Here is a 23,431-nt window from a genome sequence, read left to right on the forward strand (position 1 = left end):
TGGCCGGTTGCCAGCTGCTGTTTATTGCCTCTTTGCTCTTTTATCCGTCCTCTTCGATGCTCCCTCATCTTCTTGCATTCTTCATCTGTTTGAAGCGGCCTCCCCTCCCTAACCTCTGTGCCCTCCTCTACATCAGTCACTGCATTTTTCCTGTTGTTACATCATCTGTCTCTTCATTTACACTCTCTTCTCATGTCTCCGTCTGTCCATCCATCCTCTAACCCTCCATCCCTCTGGCCTGCTTCCAGCTGTGCTGCAGCAGCTGTCTTGTTTTTCTAAATCATGTAAGCTGATTTAGTTTGAGATGAAAGCAAACAACACAGAGTGTAAAGTAGGAGTCTCAGAAGTCACCAAATCCATGGTTCGGTTTAGTCGTTGGATGTTTTGCATTTAAGGTTAAGTTTTAGAACTTTTAGACCCTAAAACAAAAGAAATTTACTGAAAGGAAATGATTTTGTCTTAATTATGTAAAATTGATTGAATCACTTGCATATTTTTGTTATTTAGCCTCCTTATACAATAGCATAAATAAATACTCTGCTATACTGAAATTTCACTCTTCAAAAGTGGAGCACAGGCTACTTAAACAGTCTTTTAGTACAATTAGTCACACAGCAACATGTTTATTTCTGCTTTTCTATAATTGGATATTTTTAACACTGGAGTCTGTGGGGATTGACTCACTTTTAGAGTCAACCTCAAATGGACATCAGAGAAACTGCAGGTATTGGCACCTTGACCTGGGGTTCTGTTTGTAGTTTTCAGCCTGCTTGATATATGAGAAGTTTTAAAAATGATTGTTTTCACTATTCGTTGAAACTTTATAGATATAGTTAAGCACTTTAGTTAAGCTGCAGCTAATAATTACTAATTAATCTGCTGGTTGAAGCTCATTGGCCTGCATATTTCTGGCTCCAATCCCCAAATCTTTGGCTGATGTTCTCCACAAACTAATAAAAGGAAGAGATCAGGGTTAAAAGAAGGTCCTCAAAGAGTTTCTGGAACAAAACAAAGACAGACTGTCAGCGCTGTGATTTATGATGAAGTAATATTTATTAGTATTACCTGCTTCTGGAAAACGGTACAGTGCTCCAGCAGAGAGCTGGTTTTAGTCTTTGTAGAGGCCCAGGCTCTTTTTGTGTTGCTGGTTTATTGAGTCCAAACTTCTGAATGTTTAGTTGACTGAAGCCAACATCAATTCCAGATGGATTACCATCCGAGGCGCACCTCATTTATACCCGACTGTCTTGCTTTGTTGTCCCTTCTGAGCAGATCTCTGCCTTTTTATAGACATTTGGAGCGCGCTCAGTTTCAGTTGTGTTCCAGGTAACTCGTCCATGTCAGCCTCAGTCTGGAATCGCAATGTTTTGACAACAGGCTGATCTCAGTTTGTCCTGTTAGAGTTCATTTAAGCACAAAATCTCTGTCTCTGTGGATAAAGTTGAGCTGTAATCGTAGCACTTCTGTTGGTGTTAAAATCCAAGACGAAACGTCTAAATATTAAATAAAGCCCAGCTGCTTTTATTTGCCTCATTTTGTCTTTTTTTAAAACTCTACATTTCCCTTTTCGTATTTTTCGCTGTGCATGTCTGAAACCCTCAGTTTGACCTCGGCTGCGACTCGGAGACCTTGTTGGAGCAGGTTTTCAGATCTTAGAGACCTGTCTTTGTTATCTTGTTTTCTGCTGTTGTGTCTTTGTCGCCATGTTTCTGTCTTCCAGCTGCCTTCATCTAAACACACTGACGTGGTGTGGCCTTTGAAAAGCACAAATATGTCTCTCAGTTTGAGTGAATATTTAGGAACCGAGGCTGAGTTTAGCAGTTTGTTTGCTTTTTGCCTTCAGGTTTGCATTTTTCATTGATTAAAAGAGTTCTGGATCAGGTTAAAATGCCTTTAAAGTCCATAAAGTTAGAGTGGAGTCAGCTTTAAGATTTTTTTATTCATTAGGTTAAGGTTCGGGACCTGGTTTTAGCAACTGTTTATAACTTAGTTTAAACTAGTCCTTACATAAGCTTTTTGGAATTAAAAGGTAGCTCCTAAATCACTGCCACATTCAGGATCAGTACCAGCACAAATTTTATTTTGTACATTTGTGAGTTTAATCTTGTAAATGTACACCTAATTTTCAGAAATTTTCTTTAGAAAATCAAGAATTGGGAAAAATCTTTAAGTTTATAATCTTGTAAAGTGGTGAGAACTTTTTCTTTGCAACTGAATCTGGGAGTTTATTCTTGTAAATATTTGAGCTTTTCCTCATAGATTTACCATTTTATTCAAATAATGTTTGATTTTATTTCTACTTCATAAAAGTTTGCAGTCATACAGTTGTAATAAACAGTTTCTGAAGGTTCATTTTTGTTAATTTATTGCTTTATTCTCATATTTCTTTCCTCGTAAATTTACAGGGAAAATGTTTGCCAGTCCAGATTATTTGAAAATCTAGATTAAAGATTTTAGGCTAGCTCACTTAGCCTGCATGTAACCCAATCATGCTCAAAATGTGATTTAATACTAGAACTACAAACACCTTGACCTTTACATAGGAATTCAAACATCAGCCTCACAGAGATTACTTTAAAACTAACTGGTAGGATGGACATGAACGAAAGTCTGCAGCGTGTTTAGAGTATCTAGAGTAAGAAGGAAATAATCCGTTACTCAATCCAATCATTTCATCAATCTGAATCCAGGGAAAGATCTTGGATTCAGTTTCATGGTTTCGTTTAGTTTCTTTCAGGTGAAAGCTGTTGGAGTCTGCAAATTTTATGTTTAAGGGACTGTAGCTTGTATTTATTATAGCTTAAAGCTCTTTAGTTCTTTGTATTCAGGATCTAAAATCTTTGGTTCTGGTTTAGTTCTAGAGTTCCTGAGGTACAGCCACCTCTTAGAGATAATTTTTCTTGCTTTATTCCTTAAAACTCTGATATTTAGGGTTGTTCAAATAGGGTTCAGATGTTTGAATTATTGAAGAGACGTGGCTTCTTGAGAGTTTTGTGTTGAAAGTGTATCACCAGAAAGCTAAACAACCTTGGCTTCTTCATGTTGAAGGTCGGAACTGAAGGTAAATGTTGAAGTTAAACAATTCCTCTTTATAAAGAGAAACAAAGATGTGTCGTCTCATACATGTTCCCCATCTTTCTGAGGGAGAGCGGAGCATAAAAATAGAGACAAACGAGTGAAATGAAAGAGAATTAATGAAGGAGATTATTCTGGAGAGAGCCAGGAGTCCTGATGCCTCACTTTGAAGGCCTCCTTCCTTTCTTTCTCTGCACAGAGGGATGGAGTGATGGAGGAGAGTTTTAGTCCCATGACGCTCGCTCTCATTTCCAAGTTCTTCCTCCCTGAGTGATGACGAAGCAGAGGAGCTCTCCATTTCCTTTTCCCATGGTCTTCGTCCATCTGTTTCACTCCATCTGCTGTCTTTTCCCCTTCGTATCTCACCTGTTGTCCTCTTCTTTTCTCCTCCGTTTGTTTCAGGTGGAAGAATAACATGTTTTTCTAATCATCCTTCAAATGTGATTAGGTTAAAACATGCAGCACATTTAGCATTTAATCATTTCCCCCTTGTCATCTGGTCCACCCTTTCTTTCTCTTCCTTTGTGCTATTTTATCCTATTAACAAAAAACAGCCATGACACTTTAAAATAAAGCAAAGTCTGCCTGTGTTGCATTTCCACATAATCCAATCTTAGTGTTTTTACAAGGTCAAAACACACGCTTTTAAAACTTAACCATTATTACATCATATTATTACTATCTAGAGCAGGGCGATATGACCAAAAATATTTATCACGATATGAAAATTTGCGATAACGATATAACTGATGTGACAGTTTAACCAAAAGGCATTTCCAGTGGAAATTGTCCGACATATCCTCAGCATAACCATGTATATTATCCACAAAACTTAAAAAGAGGTTATACACACACAATACGGTAATATTATGTTGAAGCACAGTACGGATCACTCTGCGAGGCTCCTGCCTACGATAGCCGTAATGCTCTGACAAGCCATCAAGCGGTGCGGCTTCGTAGCTTAGCAAAGTCGTACTAAAACATCTGACAGATTTTCGAGCGCCGTGTACGACATAAAATCGTTTCGAGGTCAGTAAACACAACCAGACTTCATACATAAGGCACACGGGATTATAAGGGACACTGTCGATTTTCAGAAAAATCAAAGGATTGATTTTAAGTGTGCCGTATTTTCCAAAAAGCACGGTAATAACGACGGCCCGCTAGCATGCGCTACCAAAAATAGTGCTTTGTTGTTTTTCTGATGGATGAAAGCTAAACCAGTTCCGCACCACTGAAGTTGCAGCATTTTCACAAACCAATTCTGGTTCATCTGTTTCATTCAACGATCCGCTTTCGCCCTTCTCATTCTGCGTCGCCGCCATGTGCCTAGGAAAACAAAGGCACTGTGCATGCGCGCTTTACCCATATTCTATCGCGATATTTCATTTTCTTATTGTTTCTCCAACATTACACCAGTATTACCGTGAACGGTATGATATAGCCCAGGCCTATTACCATCATTACATTACCATTACATGTTAAAAGGCTTTCCTTTTTAAAGTGTGGTCTTGAAATGAGTGAAGTCTTTCATACTCCATAATCTGGAGTACTTTGTAATCAGTAATCAGAATAAGTGATGAACCCATCTCATAATTTTGACAATTTAATCTCAGATTTTTTACTTTACCTTATGATTCTACCTTCATCTGATCATTTTAACTTTCTAATCTCAGAATGTTTGAGAGTCTTGGAAATCAAGAATTTCGACTTGCTACATCAGAAAAAGAACAAAAAAAGTGTCCTGTGGTGGTATAAACCTTTCACTCTGCCTTTAAGTGGGTAAACAATAAATCACTTAGTGGATGTTTGCTTTTATTGAGCGTGAAGCTGTAGTGGAGGAAAGGAGGTGTGTTGGGTTTCTAACTCATGACCTAATTTTGGAGATTCCGCCTTCATGTAGTCAGGCCGTGATGGAGTCGTATCATCCACCCACAGGCCCTCTGTCTCCCTCTTCCTCTCAGCCTCGTAAATACGACACGTTGACGGATTGATTGAGTTCAGGTGTTCCTCCCACGCGCTCCCAGATGCTTTCGCTTCATCTCATCTGGACTTTCCCTCTTCTTGCAGCACAGATTCTTTCAGTCGACATTTGTGTTTCTGTTTCTGTGATGACCCCTCGGCAGCCTGGAAGTAGACTAAAAATACCAGATCGTAGCTAAGGGCGGTCATCACAAAACACGAAAAAGCATCATCACTGTGCAGATGTTAGTCAGTGGTCTTCTCAGGCATAAAAAAAAGTCCCAAATCAGCTCCAAAGGTAGATCAGTGCAGCCTGAAGCTGTCGTATTTCTTCCTTTAAACCCGGCCTCACCTCCCAGTTCAACCACCAGCTGATGCTTCGTCAGCCGCTAACCATCTCCTCGCTTTGCTGGTGCATCATACTGGGAACCAGCAGAGGGGAACTGGAGGGCTGTGATGGAAAACAGGAAGCAGCTGGGTCAACATCCTGCCTGGCAGGGAGGGAGGGGTCGGCCCCGACACAGGCCGCCGTTTGTTGAGTGGGTGAACAATGTCCCCCTCTGTGTGCCCGCCAACCAATCGAGACGCTCCTCTCTGGATGGTTTCCAGACAGATGAGATGTTGGCAGCAGCAGTTTGGGCTCATTAAAGGGAGGAAAGAGGAGCAGTCAGGATGCTGTGTGGTGGAAAGTCAGTGGTTTTTAAGCTAAAATGAGGAGATTAACCTCCTAACACCCGAACTCTATCATGGCATGCATTTTTAATTTTTCTTTGCTATTTGGGCTGATTGGGACCTGATGAATGTAAAAACAAAGAATTAGCAGATTTTTGCTTGTTGCCTAATTTTTGTTTCTGAGAAAAATGAGATCCACATATGAGGACATTAGTTTTAAATTTCGTTAGAACAGTGGCAGTATAATGTCCTCGTTAGTGGACATCAGGCCCTTGTAGAGAAAAATTAAGTATTTTGGTCTAGACAACCGAAAACGTGCTGTCCACATATGTGGATAAGATAAGATAAGATAACCTTTATTAGTCCCACACGTGGGAAATTTGTTTTGTCACAGCAGGAAGTGGACAGTGCAAAAGTTATGAGGCAAAAATTAGAATACAATAAGAATAAATACAGTACACAACTGTACAGAATAGAATAAAATACTATATACAGTAGAATAAAATAAAATAAATATACAATAAGATAAAAATAGAATACAAATACAAATACTATATACAACTGAGTAAAAATACAACGATGACAGAAAGGATTATTGCACTTAGTATTATTGCATATGTATGGATGTGTGTGCTTGATCAGTTAGTCTTTATTATGGAGTCTGACAGCAGTGGGGAGGAAAGACCTGCGAAATCTCTCCGTCCCACACCGTGTAATCGTGTGAGTCTCCGCAGCAGGTACAGCCTGCTCTGCCCTTTCCTGTAGAGGGCGTCTGAGTTATGAGTCCAGTCCAGTCTATTGTTCAGATGAACACTAAGGTACCTGTAGCTGTCCACAGCCTCAATGTCCATACCTTGGATGTTCAGTGGTTGCAGTGGAGAATGCTTGTGCCTGCGGAAGTCTACCACCAGCTCCTTGGTTTTACTGGCGTTGATCTGGAGGTAGTTCTGCTGGCACCAGTCCACAAAGTCTTGGGTCAGACCTCTGTACTCCTTGTCGTCCCCATCAGTGATGAGGCCGACTATTGCAGAGTCATCAGAGAACTTCTGCAGGAAGCACTGGGTGGAATTGTGGGAGAAGTCTGCAGTGTAGATGGTGAAGAGGAACGGAGCCAGAACCGTTCCCTGTGGGGCCCCCGTACTGCAGACGACCCTGTCCGACACACAGCCCTGAGTCCTCACATACTGTGGTCGGTCGGTGAGGTAGTCCAGGATCCAGGTAGTGAGGTGATGGTCCACTCCAGAGTTCACCAGCTTGTCCTTTAGAACCGAGGGAAGAATGGTGTTGAAGGCACTGGAGAAATCAAAGAACATGATTCTCACAGTGCTTCCAGCGGTCTCCAGGTGAGCGAGGGAACGATGTAGGAGGTGAATGACGGCATCATCCGCTCCAATGCCAGGCTGGTAGGCAAACTGAAGTGGGTCCAGTGATGAGCTTATTAGGCGCCGAAGCTGAGCCAGGACCAACCGCTCCAGGGTCTTCATCAGGTGGGATGTCAGAGCCACCGGCCTGTAGCTGTTGAGGTCCTTGGGGCGTGAAGTCTTTGGCACTGGTACAACACAGGAGGTTTTCCAGAGCTGTGGGACTCTTCCCAACCTCAGGCTCAGGTTGAAGAGGTGCTCCATCACCCCACACAGTTGGTCCGCGCAGGACCTGACGACCCTCGAGCTGATGCCATCTGGACCCGCTGCCTTCTTGCCATTAATCCTCCTCAGTTCCCTCCTAACCTGGGTGGTTGAGAGAGACAGGCTGGAGCCTTGTGTTGAGTGTGTATTGGATGCTACAGTTGGGGGTGGGGGGGAGTGAGCAGGGTGAATAGAGGAGGTGTGAAGTGTCTGAGGTGGAACAGCAGCAGTGGGGGTGGGTGAGTCTGCAGCCGATGTTGCAGACTGCCTCATGGCTGAATCAAATCTGTTGAAGAAATGATTCAGTTCATTTGCCCATCTCACATCCCTCCCAGGCAGAGAGTTCTGCTGTTTGTGGCCCGAGATGGTTCTGAGGCCTCTCCAGACTTCACCAACGTTGTTTTGTTGAAGCTGGTTCTCCATCTTCTGCCTGTAGCTCTCCTTCCCATTCCTTATCAGTCCCCTCAGCTCTCTCTGCACCCTTTTCAACTCCTCTTTGTCTCTGGATTTGAAGGCCCTAGGAGGATGCCAGGTGGCCTAGGAGGATGCCAGGTCCTAGGAGGTTAAAATTCAGAATTGAGACAAAAATGTAAAAAAGAAACTACATTAAAACATCAGAAACCAGCTGAATCAAAAGAAAATAAATTTATTGAGATATTTATTAGTTTTCTGTCAGTCTTTTTCCTCCATAGGGAGCATCGCACACTCTGCACGAAAACTGTCAGTGTGAGTCTCAGGTATCAATGCGTTAGAAAACCAGTGTTTCATGGGGCTTTTAGCACTTCCTGTCAGTACTTTGTAGTCTGAGGGTCTGCAGGCTGACACAGATTGCTGCAGATGAATTAGTAAAGAGGGGCTGGAGGCTCTAAGTGGCTCTGGCCCACTGGCCTACTTAACGGCAAGCCCGAGGTGTCTCAGAGTCCAGCAGTTTTAAAGGAGTCTGCGGTGGGATGACGGCTACAGAAAACATCTGGACGCCTCACGTTTTCTTTTTTATGAAAGGCGTTCATCAGCAGTTACTGAAATACAGCTTCTTTAATGATAAACTCAGAGGTTAAAGGTCGCACATCTCTATGCAGACTGAAGAGATTCCCCATATGTGACCACAGACATGTTAATGTCAAAGTATTGAAATTAAGTTGTATAAATAGAAATATTTTTAGATTGAAATGCCAATTATGACTAAGTTTCAATATAGATGAAATTAAAATGTCCCAATTTTGTGATTTCAATATGAGTTGAAATGTGACTTTAAATATTTTGATTTTATTTGTTGTATTTACTTGATAACAGAACTTAAAGAACTACAGCTCCATATTGAATACTTTAAAGGTGTGTTAGAGTACCTTTACTGTACGGTTTTTAGCTGACTGTAGAAAACAAACAAACCCAGCTCTCTGTAAGAGGCCACATTCTTTCAGTAGGAGGGCCCAGATTTGGTCCACGGGCCTGTGTTTTCTCACTGCTGGTGTTTTGTCCTGTTTGAAGTGTGTGTGTGTGTGTGTGTGTGTGTGTGTGTGTGTGTGTGTGTGTTTTTAAAACCACAGAGTGTTTTTGTTAGAGAGCCGTCTCTGCAGTGTGAGTGGAAACGACCTCCCTGATAATACCAACATTATCGCACTCCAATAACACACACACACACACGCACACACAGTGCAAGTGTGTGTGTGTGGTTTGACATCATTTGGCCTCCGCCCTCCTCATTTCCCATGACCTCTGACACTCGGCACCTCAGATGGTTGCAGGAGTTATTTTGTGGGGAACCTTTAGAAGAATTTAGAATACAAATATTTTCTCATCTACTGATTTTGTCTTTATTTCCTGATTCTAACATTTGATTGATTGATTCTAAGATTAAAGTGCTTAAAGAACATATAGATTAATGTAAGTTGATCTCCCTCTTAATGGACTTGTACGTTTTTATATAGTGTTATTTTTTGGTTGCTTTTAACCTTTGTATTTTCTCAGCTGTGGTTCTTCATGGTTCTTCTGTACCATGACGGTATTTCTGATCGTGTCCTGTTATCGTGTTCAGTCTGCTGTGACTTTTGGCCTGGTGTTGGTCGTCTGTCAGCTTTAACAAGCCTCTTCTTCCTCTTTGTCACCCTTAACAAGCCTCTTCTTCCTCTTTGTCACCCTTGACACCACTGAGGAGGAGCTGATTGGCTGCCTCGTTACTCCATCAGGCATTTTTAATTCCATTTTTTCCCTGAAGGCATCACATGTTCCTCACAGTTTAATAATGTGTGTTTTTCCTTTCTTTGTGTCTTCCAGATGCGTTTGTAAACAGTCAGGAGTGGACGCTGAGTCGGACGGTGCCCGAGCTCAAAGTGGTGAGTTCAGAGCGTTAAAGGGGAGGGGGTCACCTGTCCAAGAGTCAAGCTTCAGCGGGATGGCATACCACTATGGAGATCATTTCCTGCCAAAACTTAACAAAAATCCCAACAAACAAACAACAAACAGAAACATTAAAGAGATTTATTTTTTAAATGTCGAGATTGGCTGCTGTTCAGGGGAGCAACTCAATGTAAAGGTGCTCTAAGTATTTTATTTTGAAGATTTAGTTACTTCTAAAAACCCAACCTGGACTTCTGTCTCACGATTCCTGACTTGCAGGCTTTAGGACACTACAAGAAGTGAATACACGAAGATAACCAAACAGATGTACAATTTTGATCATTTTAACTTTGAAGATTAAATAAAATAAAATAAAATAAATGATGGATGTTAAAATTGTGAGATTAAAATTTCATAAGTTAAATGTTTTGAGATAAAAGTTTAAAAACATGTTGAAAATGTAATTCAAAAGTAAAAATGATTAGATGAGATTAACTATGAGGTCATGTCAAAATTATGAAAGTAAAATGTCAAAGTTGTGAGATTATAACATCAAAATTAAAACAATACATCACAACCATGAGAAGCAAACTTTAAAAGCAAAATGTTAAAATAAAGTCAAATATTTACGTTAAGTATAAAAACTATAAGACCAAAATATTAAGCTCAGAGATAAAAGTAAAATATTACATTTTATGTCTAAAATGTCAAAATTATGATATAACTTGGGGACTAAAAAAAAAAGCTTTTATAGCACAATATTAAAATTTCAAGATAAAAGTTAAATATTCACATAATGTATAAATATTTTAAGAGTAAAATATCAATATTTTCATTTAACTAAAATTTAAGTTGAGATTATTATGGGCCTAACAAATAAAAAATTGCGAGTAACTATGATTCATATTTCATTTCTGCTGAAGCATTTGTTTGTCCACTCACAGAAGCAGTAACAGCTCCATGTGCTTGAATTATATCATCTTCACCAGCAACACTAGAAAACTTTTAAAACCAGTATGAGTTCCTGTTGATGGAGTGATTACAGTCTGCTGAATGTTTTAGGAGATGCTAACTTCCCTTCTGTCTCCCCCTCAGGGCATTGTGGGTAATCTGGCCAGTGGTAAGTCAGCGCTGGTCCACAGATACCTGACGGGAACGTATGTCCAGGAGGAGTCACCAGAGGGTAAGAACATCATAGCATGTCTGTCTTTGTTTGGCTGGACCAGCTATTTCTTCTTCTTCTTCTTCTAATAAAATGGCAGAGCAGTCGTCCGCCTTCTCAGACTGAATCAGTCTAAAACACAGAGGAGAAAATAATGAGCGGATTAAACGTCATTTAACAACCTCCTTACAGCACAAGCCTAACCAGCAGAGCGAAAAAAGCTCCTCAGTCAGGCTCAGAAGCTTTCCAAGTCGCATTAAAAAGAGATTTCACTCCACTTTTGGGAGAAAGCTGAAGTGGTTTTTTTTTGGGTTCAAATAAACATTTGTAGAGTTTGAGATGGAGCTGAATCACCGCAGGAGGCTTTAAATGATCAGATCTGCTGGTTTAATGCCGATCTGTCAGCCTGTTAGAGGGAAAATATATCAATATAAGCAATGAGTGACTGAAAATGAATACTGAGTGAGATGAAAACAGCAGAAAGTGACATTAAAAAGTCAAACTTTTATTAGATATTTGTTCTGCTTACTGAAAAACCAACAAATTTGACCTCTTTGGGGCGTGAGCGTGGATTTAAAAAGTGAAGAAGAAGTGATTTAAGCATAACATCGCGCTCAGTTGCTTAATATCTGAGAAACAGTGAACACCCAAAAGGTTAAACTTCTCTGCTGGCTGACCCAGAATCACTTATGAAACTTTAAAGATGACTTTTTGTCTCAGAGAAAAGATGAAGCCCTACTTTCCTCCGGTGTCTCAACTCACACGCCCTGCAGGGACGGCCATATTCCTCATGTAATATTAAAGCTGCCCACACACACACTGTTACTGTACAGGACGGCAGGGTCCTCAGGCACAGACCCACTTTACGAAACCCGCTTTAATATTTCAGCACATGAGCTGTTTCCTCTCAGGGATCCTGCACGCACAGCCAAGGCACTTTCTGCTCACTTTCCTTTATCAATCACACCGACAGACGCTGCAGCGCTTTTACTTTTCATTCATTCATCCTTCTACTGTCCAGAGAGGTGGTGCACCGAACTCACAGTTCAAACCACTGGTGAGGAGCTTTAAGCTCGAGTTGTTTAGTTGAAGCAAAAAAGCTTCTTTATTCCCTCAGAAAAAAACAACAAAAAAACTGCATCTTTCTGATAACTAACAGGGGCGATACCTCTGCCTGTATAAAGAAATCAATGGCATGTATGGAGGACCAAACTTGCCAAAATAAGCAAGCCAATAACACAAATTATGCCATTAAATGCACCTATAAAAATATTAAAAATGATTGCCGTCTTTCACATGAGACATAAATGGGTTTTTTTCTTATGTATTATTTTTTTCTGTTTTCCTTTTTTTTTTAATTTATCTGTCTTTATTTATACATAAGTACGTCATTACGTTTAGAACTTTTAAATTCATCTTGCAGCTGCTTTTATGTTTACTCATCTTTATATTTATTTTGCAAGTTATTTATTTTTATCATCAGTGTTTTTTATTTCTTTTTTAATTTTGGCAGTTTTGGTCCTTCGTGCATAACTAAAAATATATATTTATGAAGCCTGACACCAAGTTTTTAAAAAGTTTTTAAAAGAGCTAAAAGAAGAATATGCAAAGGATGAAAATCCAATAGTTAAATCAAAATCAAAAGTTTATAACAGCTTCAAATCAAGTCTGAAAACAGTCTAAAACTAGTAAATATATAAATTAAAGTCCAAAATAAACTCTAAATAACCCAGACCAGGTCCATAAAGTCCCCAAACAAACACAAAAGAATTTAAAACAAGATCTTTTATTGTTTAATTTCTTCTTTGTTGCTTTTACTTACCATGATTGCCTGAACGTTTTATTGTTGTAAATGTTTTTTGGGTTTTTTGTTCTTAATCTTTTCACTGTACATTTTAGTCCAAAACCATTTTCCAAAATTAACAAAAAATGGCAAAAATCAGGTCAGAACCACAATCCAAACACAAGTCTACAATTAGGCCCAAATTCGTTGACATCAATTTGTATATCAAATATCAATATCAAATTACTCTAAAAACGTCTAAAATGATGACCAAACTCCGTCTGAAATCAGTTCTTACATGGTCCAATTTAATGAACCCAAAATAAGTCCCGAACACCCCAAAACAAAGTCTAAAAGCAGTAAAAATCAGTCTAATATATTTCAATAAATATTTTCAAAACTCGTGTCTATGCTCAGTAACGTTAACATATTTTTAAAGAAAGTTTTATTTTCTTCACTATTTCCTTGTTTTTGGTTTTAGTTGCGTTAGTGCTCAATACCCTTCTTTTTGCTGTCCTTTCACATTAAAAGCTTTAAGTTGGCTGACCAGATGAAACTCCGTTACTTTAAAACCTCTGCAGAACGTTTTGAATATTTCAGTCTAATTAAAAATGCTGCAGCCAGAAGTCTTCAGACGGAACAGAGTCAAAGAAGTACTTTGGCTACTTTTGAGGGTCCGCTGTGGAGCTGCAGCTAATTACCCCCTGCCGACCTCTTTGTGTATTTAAAGCCTTGAAAACCATCAAACATGGTTTATTTGAGAAGAAACCTTTGCTGCTTTTGTTATGTTGTTATGTGGGGACCCACCCCGAAATCAGCCCGCAGACCAATTTTAGCTGCTGGTCCCTCTGCGGAGAGACTTCGAAGTGTGGGAGGCAGGAAGAGGAGGAGGTTTATTTTTTTTTATTTAATACGCCTGCAGAGAGGTCGATCAAAGGTCAGCTGATAAGAGGGGACCCCAGGGACTACATTAAAGCACAAAAAAGAAAAAAACTACAAGCAGAGCAAAGACAGCTGGGAAGAGAGTTGGTGGCGATGGGGAATCCCAGAGCAGATAACTTCACGCTAAAACATGAGAAAGTCTTCCACGGTGGTGACGTTCTCCTCAGTGTCGTGCTGCTAAATGCCCGGCGGCCTCCCGCCTTAATTACACTGCAGTGCTGCCAAAAGCAACACGACACGGCTTTTCGAGCAGGTCCACATACCACATTCAAACAACGGCTCCCCCTTATCTCTTATCGAATTACTTGGCACCACTGCCCGTCGAGGAAGCGGCGATTCAAGTCCAATTAAATAAAAAAAAGGAGATAAAAAGCTTTTCTGAAATCGTTGCATAACCACAGAGAAATAAAAGCAGCCCAAGGGGGAAAGCTGTTTTGAAATTCCTCGGATCTAAAAATACGCCGGCTGCCTGGATTCCCATGGCGATTGATTGGAAGCGGAGTTGGTGGCTTGCGAGCGGCGAGGCGACCGCAGCGCCATGAAGCCACCGACCAGAACTATTCTGAGGCTGCAGGCTGGAGCCTCGCTGCTGCAGAGGGAAAAAAAGCTTCATCGCTGACTCAAAAACATGCAGGTTGCCCAGATTTACCTCTGTGGTGCGTTTAAGGACTGTCAGAAATGCCCAGATTTATTTCTATTTCTAAAGACTCTGACACTTTGCAGAGAGTGAAATCCTGCAGAAGCAGCACTGATAGTTTGAGAAAAAGTCCGACTGAGACTGTTTGTACAGCAGCACATGGGATCCATTACAACAGGGAGAGAGAGGGGAGCTATGGTTGGGAAATCACCCACAGCCACCAAACTAATGCTGCTGACTGTGGTTTGAGGAGCTGCCGCTCTCACAAGCAGCCAAACATCATTCACAGATTCTATTGTTCTCGTGGCTTTAACGGAAAAAGAAACGCTGGGAGGCATCAACAAAGTCTCCAGTCCAATCTTTCCAGAACAGTCATTAAGTTTTATTTTATTACTCTATTATTATTTTTGTCAGGTTTACACAGACATGTGGAGAGGCAAGCTTTGGTTCAGTCTGCGATTTGTCAGAAAAGAAGGTGACACCCCAAAAGTTTAGTTCATTATTATTTATTCTTCAGTGATCGTACCAGAAGGAGCAGGAGTACAGCTCTGAACATCCAGTCACGAAAAACAATCTGCGGCTACAAGAAGTCAACAGAGTCTCAGCATCAAGGAGTCATAGAAGACACACGTGTATTTAAAAACCTCAGATTTAATCCTGCCCATAAAAACTTTTCTCTTGCCACAAGGGGTCACCACAGTGGATCGCTCTGCATGTTTAATTTGGCAGATTGTTATGCTGGGCAACTTTCCTGACGCAATCTCAAACGGGATTAGTGTCTCCGACTGGAATCTAAGCAGTGACAGGTGAGTATGGTGGCCACCACACAAGGCAAAGATTAAATCACCTCCCAAAATTTCCAAATCTGAACCTAAAAAATTTACAAGAAGTCCTAAACTTATTCCAAAATTGAATCCAAAACTTACTAAGTCCCGAATTAAGTTTAAGTCAAACCAAAACCCAGTTCAGAATCATCCAAACCCCTAAAGAGTTAAAAATCAGTCTTGAATCAAGTCCCAAGGTTAAACACCACAAAAGTAAGTCCAAAAACCAGATCACTAAATCAGAATCCCAAACTGAAAAATGTCCAAAATTTACAACAAAACGAAGTCAAAGTCAATGTAAAACAGTCCAAAATGATTCCAATCAAGTTCTTAAAGAGTCCAAAATCAAAGTCTTGAATAAAGTCCCGTAGTAACTGAAACAGCCCAAATCTAAATCTCCAGTAAGTCTAAAACAATTCAAAACCAGATGATTGTAAGTCACAAATCAAGTTCAAATGCTGCAAAGCCACCTCCCAGAAAATTTCAAATCCAAGTGCAAGTTTTAAAGGGCCTCAAACTAATTTTAATAATAATTTCAACCCACAGTCCAAAATCAAAGTCTTAAATCAAGTTCCAAATAACTCAAACAGCACAAAACTAAGTCCCCAGTAAGTCTAAAACAGTTCAAACACAGACCCAAATCAGAGGACTAAAGTCCAAAATCTTCCAAACCATGTCCCTGAATAGTCCATAATCAAAATGTAGAATGAAGTGGGTTTTTAAATGAGTCTAAAAGCAGCTTAAAGTCAAGCCAGAAAAAGCTTTTTTTTTTTCTTTTTTTTTTAAAACATAAATAAATAAAAATCTACTCACCAAAACCACAACTCAGAAAGTCAAACTTTCTAAATACAGTCGAGTTCAAACAACTGAAAACTAAGTAAACTGTAAATCTGAAACAGTCCAGATGCAAAACATTTAGGAAAAAACATAAAGAAAAAACTCTGAAATGGTCCCAAAACATAGTTGATAATGAAAACAGTCTAAGGTTGATTTCCTGCTGCCATTAGGTATCTTTAGTGTAATGCTGGGGCGGGGCAGCATGTTAAAGCTTTGTACTCCGCTGGCTCTTCCACATCATTACTCATACAGAGAAAACACGTTCAGCATGTTACAGAATGGCAAAGAAATCCAAACGTCTTCGTTCAGCTCCAAGTTTGCTGAAAGTGATTAATGTGACCTCAGCAATGTCTAATGACTCAGCGTCTTTGTATAAATCTGCAGTAACGAGGTGGTGACAGTGACATAAATGAACCCAAACTCATGAAGGAAAGCGGTCCATCCTTCCTCTCACCTCTGTCCTCCTCTTCCTCTCAGAGCTTTTCTCGTGTTTACGTGTTTGTTTATTCACTGCTTTGACCTCCAGCTGACTGCAAATGAAACTGTGTACTGTTCTTTACTGCTCTTTCTACTTCTTCTTCTCTCTCGTGTCCTCTCTTTGAACCTCTCTCAAACACCTTCCTCGCTGTCTCCTGATTGGACTGTGCATGCATTAACTGTGGCTGTTGTTTTGCTTTTTGTTTCCTCTCTTTCTTCCTTCGGGGCTGATCTTGTACAATAGCTGACGTGGATGCAGGTAACTATCCTTCCTCTCTCCTTCACCTGTCCATCCCTCTATCCTTCGATCCATCGCCTCATTGGTTCAGACAGCAGCACGTTGAGATCAGCTCGGGTTCAGCACTGCGTCTCATCTCCGCGTCATCAAACAACCGCCAAACATCACGCTGCACGTCTCCAGGGATTTAACTGCTTCATCTTTCATTTTTGTTTTTTGTTTTTTTACATGTTTGTACAAATAATTTCATCAAGTCAGATTTGAAACATCTGGATTATTTAATGCTTCCAGCTGCTGAACCTGAAGCTGAACTCGATTGGCTGCTGCGACTGAATGTGTAGCTCCGCCCCCTCATTATCTAATCATATTTTTTCTCGTCTCCATCCTCATCATGTTCACCTGCTTCACTGATTTTCTTCCATCTTGATCAAAAAAGGTGAACGATCTTAGATTAATTTCAGATCACTAGTGAACCATTTTTCATGTTTAGTAATAAATCCGTGTTCACTTTCCTTTTTCTGCCTGTTTAAACTCCAAAGGATGAACTTATGACTTTTTATTTGTCTTTAAAGAATCAATAAGTGATTCTATTAACCGATTAAAGAGAAAATCGTAACACTGGAGACTTTAATTGCATGTGGGGATCAGTCAGCTGTGTTTATGATCCTGTTTCGTACGTTTGTTCCTATAATGGTGCAGAAGTAAGATGACTAGATGGCTGTATTGATCAGTGAAGACATTAGTTACATGTTAAAGGTATTAATCAGTTTATCAAGCTGGACTCATCGCAGAATGACCACAGACACACACACTGTAAATAAAAGATCGACATCCACTGTCATAAGTTGTGCTGATGCATTCCTCAGAAGCTTTGAGGGCTTTTATTGTGAAAGGCAGCCCCTCTCACAAAAATCAGCTCCTCTTGACGCAAATATTTAACGTCAGGGTAAAGAAAAGGGCAAGTGATGGAAACATGTCCACTTCCTGTGCTCGCCGCTCTCTAAACATCTACTGTGTTATTACTGCAGCTGCGCTAGCTCGGCCACGCCATCCCAAGATCAGCTGATCCAGCTGAGAGAGAGAGAGAGAGAGCCCGAAATAACACCGGTGACTTCCTGTAAATGCTGAGGAAGAGACGCTCGTTCCCACAGTGACTTGCCACACTGCTGTTTATATTTGTGTCAGAGTGGAGTTTCTTAAAGCAACAGCAAGCTCGGAGATGAACGGTCAGAGCACAACAAAATGCACGAGTTCACGGTAGAAAGAGGCAGAAGCTGTCGGATCATCAGTGCTCCTGATGAGATGTTCCAGGTCCTCAGTCATCTGCAGGCACCTGTTACAGCAGAACATCAGGTGGGAGCAGGAAGCTCCTCCTTCTGCCCCCCCTGGATTTTTGACCCTGTTTGAAGCTGGTTTTTAGAGCAGTGTAAGGCACTGAGAGGCTTCCGTATTGCTTAAATGTGGTCACAGCCACAGACTGTACATAAAAGATGGCTTACCCCGTTTTGTGTTTTTTTTTGTTTTTGTTTTTTTAACCCTTAGTGTTTTTCGCTCTCAGCTGCTGGTTATCTCCGTCATCCCCCCATATGTATTAGTTTACTTTCCTGTCCAATCACCTCCCTCCTGTGTAGCGTTCATCATCTCACACTCGATCAGCCGGATCAATCGATGATCGGCTCCACCTCCCTGTAGATCAGACCTCCTCCCACCGCTGGCATCGCTGTTAGTAACCTGTGTGTCTTTTCTGCAGGCGGGCGCTTTAAGAAGGAGATTGTAGTGGACGGTCAGAGTCACCTGCTGCTCATCAGAGATGAAGGAGGCCCCCCGGAAGCACAGGTGGGTACTGCACCTCCTTCTGACTGGACTGTGAGAACACTGTGAGCCCAGAGAGCCCGGCATTTTTGTTAGGCTGATATTTGTGAGAAATAATGATTTTATGCTTTAAATAAAGTTTGGATTTACAACCTTGTTTGTGTGTGTATGTGTGTGTGTGTGCAGTTTGCGTTATGGGTGGACGCAGTCATCTTTGTCTTCAGTCTGGAGGACGAGATCAGCTTTCAGACTGTTTATCACTACTTCAGCCGCCTCGCCAACTACAGGAACACCGCTGACCTGCCGCTGGTGCTTGTCGGCACACAAGGTACTACACACACACACACACACACACACACACACACACACACACACTAGCCTCTGTATAGACACCAAATCTTTGTATTGTTTAAAACTCTACTTGAAGGGGTTTATTTTTAGTCCCTAGCAGGAAGCTCTCTCTTTCTCTCTGAACAGTCTGCTTTTCTAGAGCTTTGCTACCACCTAGTGGTGCACAATCCTAATTGCAGCTGTAAACTTGACTTCATTGCCTCTGATTAGCATTTTGTGGCTGCTGTTAATTTTAAGTTTATTCCTCCTTTTCTTTATTTGTATTTTATGCACTCATAAAAGTATTAGAAAAAATGTCTGCCCTGCAAACTGCCGTTATTCTACATAGATCCAGATATAGGAACCATAAAACTGAGAAGACACAGCAGGAAAACATCAGTAGATTTGTAGAGTGTTTAGGCTGAACGCTGGCCAATCCGCGCATCAAAGGACATGAATAATTCTTTGTCGTTACAGTTTTGTCTTTATTATCAGTCTGAACTGAAAGTTATTCCTCTGTTTGGACATTTTAAGGCAGCATTTTCATTTGTTTTACTCTTAATGGATCAGTTAATCCAATAAAGTAATGATCTGATTAATAAACAGTTGAGTCAAAGCTCACCATGGTAACTGATGCTGCTCCTGACCTGGTGATTTTATGTTTGGGTTTAAAATAATCTGGAAGCAGCACATTTTTATTTACAGCATGATTTTAATAAACTTGATAAGTTCTCTGCTGGAAGAATGTGTTTTAACTAGAGATGGCACGATACCGATTCCGATATCATAAATTTGGATATCTGCCGATACCGTTATGAATCCGATATAGCGCATTTTGTAATGAATAAAACTGTTTTTTTTAATAAATATCTTGCTGCATTTTGTATAAGTTTATACTCAAGTTTTAAAAAACAAGAGACTGAAGCTATTCTGTTATACCTGTATGCAAAAAATACACTGCACCCAAAACATTTTATAGTTCAGCAACACTGATCAATCTAATAAATTTAAACCTACACCATCCTCCCTATTCTGGCTTTTTATAGAGTACTTACCTACCTAACTAATAGGGTTGCCAACTCCCAGCAAAAATATTAGGGAACCAACGTCCGCCCTTAATAATCACCTTTAATTTAATGCATGTGTAAAACAAATGCACAGAAATCAATTATTTTTCTACAATAATTAAATAGATTCAACATCTTTCTTCAACAGAATTACAGACTGCACAGATGGTGTCTTCCCAAAGGAAAAAATACTATAGCTTACTAGGGTGTGTATTAGACTTATTAGTTACTATATGCAATAATGGATTTCTATACATTTAATCAGATGACCACTTTTGTTGTAAGATTCAGATAATTATTTATTCAAAGTTTTTAAATGACATAACAAAGAAAAATATTTCTTTGTGCCCCCCTTTCCCTGTTAATGCCCTACCTGGCCCCCGACAAAACTTTGCTAGACCCGCCCCTGCACAGTTACCAGCTGTCAGCTACCTAAAAAAGGATCCTGGTGTTATTTGTCTCTCAGAAACAGTTCATAACTTCCCTTCAACTCATTCATGTCACCTAAAAGGTAAACCTGTTTCTCCATCACCTGTTCAGCGCTGATGATTCAGTAAGGACATCTCCTGGTTTCATCTTCATGTTTCCCTCTCACCACATATACAAACACATATCATGACCAGCAGCTTTTACAGCTGTGGCTCAGCAAACATCAGCTGATACTAGAAAGTAGCATTAAATACATTCTAACAACAGCTGATCAAGCTTAAACGTGCTGCTGTTGTTTATCCGCTGGTCTCCTCTTTCTAGCGCAAAGTGGTCGATAAACAAACAAGAAAGACGGGACTTGCGACAGAAAAGCTGATCAGCTGATCATTGATCAGTTTCATGTTTGAAGTAATAACAGGAGAGGGAGGGGGAGTGAATGAGAGAAGTGGATGCAACTGCGCAGCAAAGACAGAATAACTCCAGCTTTGTGTCTACTTTTTAATTCTAACTGAAGTACGAGACAAATCGCTTCCCACTTGTTTTACTTCTCTGGGATAGTTTTCGCTGAGATGAAATGCCGCGGTTAGGAAGCATGTAGCGAGGCTCCAAATGCTCCAACAGACCACCGACAGGTCTCGCAGACAACAGCCGCTCTATCACGTGACACATACTGCTCCGATGCGCTGAGCTGGGTTATGCCAAGTAGCGTGTTTTGTGAGGTGATTTTGTGATACTTTGGATCGGATTACATTTTTTATTTCTCTCCGATATCTGATCCAGTAATTTAGGTCAGTATCAGACCGATACGATACGTAATATCGGATCGGTCCATCTCTAGTTTTAACATGTCTGATTGGTGTAGGGGCACTCATAGGGATGATTTTCTGAGGAAGAGAGCCTGAAGCAGGTAGCAAAGAAAGATGAAAACCACCAGCATGATACCTGTTATCTCCTGCTGGGGTTTTAGGTTTTGTTGAGTCAGCCAAAAAACAATGAAAGCCTAGCTGTGTTGACGACTCTTGACTCTTGAAGCAGAGTCCTGCTGTGCTGTTACTGAGCTGAAATCTTGTATGTATGAATGTATTTACAGTCTCACTGAGTTTGTCCCTGTAAGCTGCAGGCGGAGAGAAACACCAGAGAGCACAAATATTCTCCACAAACGAGCAACAATAAAGACCCAGTGTTTGTGTAATCACTGAAATCATCTCAGGACGCCGCTTCCACATTCTGATATTCATTTCCAGCCGCAGTTAAAGTTACCTGTATAACATCTGCCTGCCTCTGTCATCCTTTTTTCCTGGTGTTCACCTGAAAAAACCAACATGAACCCATGTTGAGTTTAACAGCCAGCACATCTAAGAGTTGGTTCTACATTCTTTAGCAGATAGGTTAAATAAAACAGAGGCAGGTACAGTGATAACAGGAGCAATTACTTTGACACATGTGGTCCCTCAAACATTAAAACAGGAGGAAACGTCTTTAAACACAGGACAGGTTCTTCATGTCACCTCCAGTGACATCTGAGTCATTTTAAAGTAATTCTAGTGTTGTTCATGGAGGCGTTCATTCCTTAAAGTGAAATACTCTCGTATAAATAATTACAAATATTACTAATAGATGTTATTTGGCAGATTTTTGCATGAGCCGATCCTCTCTAGAGCTGTTGTTACTACCTATTTTGTTGCACTTGGAAGTAGCTTAATCCAAACGTGCTTATTACTCTCATAACCAGCAGATGGCGCCAGAGTACTGCTGAAGTTTTCCTAGTTAAAGTCTGGGCTCTTGTTTCTTTTCACCTTCATGAGCCACAGCGCTGATGTGGAGGCGTTCCTTCTGATTCTACAGGCCAGAAATCTAATAAAATACATGACTGAGTCAGTCTTACGGCTTTTATTATATTTATGACACCTTATATACCTACATTAGGGTAAACGCCTGAATAAAAATAGATTGGTGCCTTTGAGTTTCTTTCTTTTACTGTAAAATGTGGATTTAAAGTTAGACTCAAGCTCTTTCTTTGTCATTTCCCTCTCAGACGCCATCAGCTCGACCAACCCGAGGGTGATCGACGATACCCGGGCCAGGAAGCTCTCCAACGACCTCAAACGATGCACCTACTATGAAACCTGCGCCACCTACGGCCTCAACGTGGAGCGAGTCTTCCAGGATGGTAAGCAGCCATCTGTCAGGGAAAAGTGTCCAACACGACCGGGAAACCAGAGTCCAGTCCTCTGGGAAGGTGACATTCCTCCCCGGCACACTCCCTCCTCCTCCTCCAACGTCCCGGCCGGAGCCATTCGAACGCTCTTAATCACACATCAATTAAGACTTAAATGGACCCGCTCAGCTATTTAGCTCAAACCGAACAGCAATTAAGTTTCATCATAGCGGGGGGAGGAAGGTGGGGGGCTACAAAAAGAGACAATTCCCCAACGGGATTAATAAAAGAATCAGACATTACAGCGGGAGGAAGGACAAAGAGGAGGAGCAGGAGAGTGTCCGGAGCCGTCAAGGTCCTGACTGACCCAGACACTGCATGCACATCTGCATTAAATGAGTGAATAAATATGTGATCTGATCTGTGTCTAAGTCACAGTGACACAAAGACACAGTGTGTTTAGGTACGTAACTGACAAACAGTTTAACAACCTTTACTGAACAAGAGCAACCTGTGATTTCTGAGGGTGGATTTCCCCTGTTCAAAGTCATTCTGTGGTGTAGTTACTGGGAAGAAGCCATAAAAAGTGACGTATCTTTAGTTAAGTCCCAATTAGAAGCCTCAAACCTCAATGTAACTGAGCTTTAGGTTTGTGAAGTATATCCCCTGATGTTTGGCGTCTTCCTTGGTTTGAAGCCCCCAGTTTACAGTGTTGCCTCGGCCATTCTTCACGTATTGGTTCATAGGTTCATTGCGTCTGAAGGCCCAAACTTACGATGCCACCTCCACCATCTTAAGTCGTTTGGTGCTACATGTTTGGTTGAGTATTAGACTTTCTGGGCCCAAACTGTGATGCGAGTCCTGACCGTGATTTTCTTTGTGTTTGTGATTTTGTCTGAGGCAATTTCTTGGTGATTCATTGGATCTGAAAGCCCAAATTTGTGATGCTCCTTCATCCACATTTAATTTTTGTGTCCATGAATTCTTCCCGAGTTGATTTTTGCTGGATGTTTGATATGGTTTGGGACTTCCTTGGACTGAAGCCTTATGAACCCAGACGTGAA

At 40.8% G+C, this 23,431-nt stretch overlaps 1 protein-coding gene across 6 annotated transcripts in view; it reads left to right on the forward strand.

Moving 5' to 3' along the window:
* agap1 (ArfGAP with GTPase domain, ankyrin repeat and PH domain 1) overlaps positions 1-23,431 on the forward strand; it is a 189,880-nt gene that overhangs the window by 80,809 nt on the left and 85,640 nt on the right. For 4 of the 6 annotated variants that reach the window (XM_080878085.1, XM_080878082.1, XM_080878084.1 and 1 more), the window contains 6 exons: positions 9,609-9,667; positions 10,767-10,854; positions 16,578-16,592; positions 18,322-18,407; positions 18,570-18,711; positions 22,245-22,379. In XM_080878085.1, the coding sequence (XP_080734211.1) occupies positions 9,609-9,667; positions 10,767-10,854; positions 16,578-16,592; positions 18,322-18,407; positions 18,570-18,711; positions 22,245-22,379 (525 nt within the window). The remainder of the gene's footprint in view (positions 1-9,608; positions 9,668-10,766; positions 10,855-16,577; positions 16,593-18,321; positions 18,408-18,569; positions 18,712-22,244; positions 22,380-23,431) is intronic. The other 2 variants (XM_080878086.1, XM_080878083.1) reach the window with 1 other exon arrangement.

The sequence above is a fragment of the Rhamphochromis sp. 'chilingali' genome, assembly GCF_963969265.1.
Source record: "Rhamphochromis sp. 'chilingali' genome assembly, chromosome: 3".
Taxonomy (NCBI): domain Eukaryota; kingdom Metazoa; phylum Chordata; class Actinopteri; order Cichliformes; family Cichlidae; genus Rhamphochromis; species Rhamphochromis sp. 'chilingali'.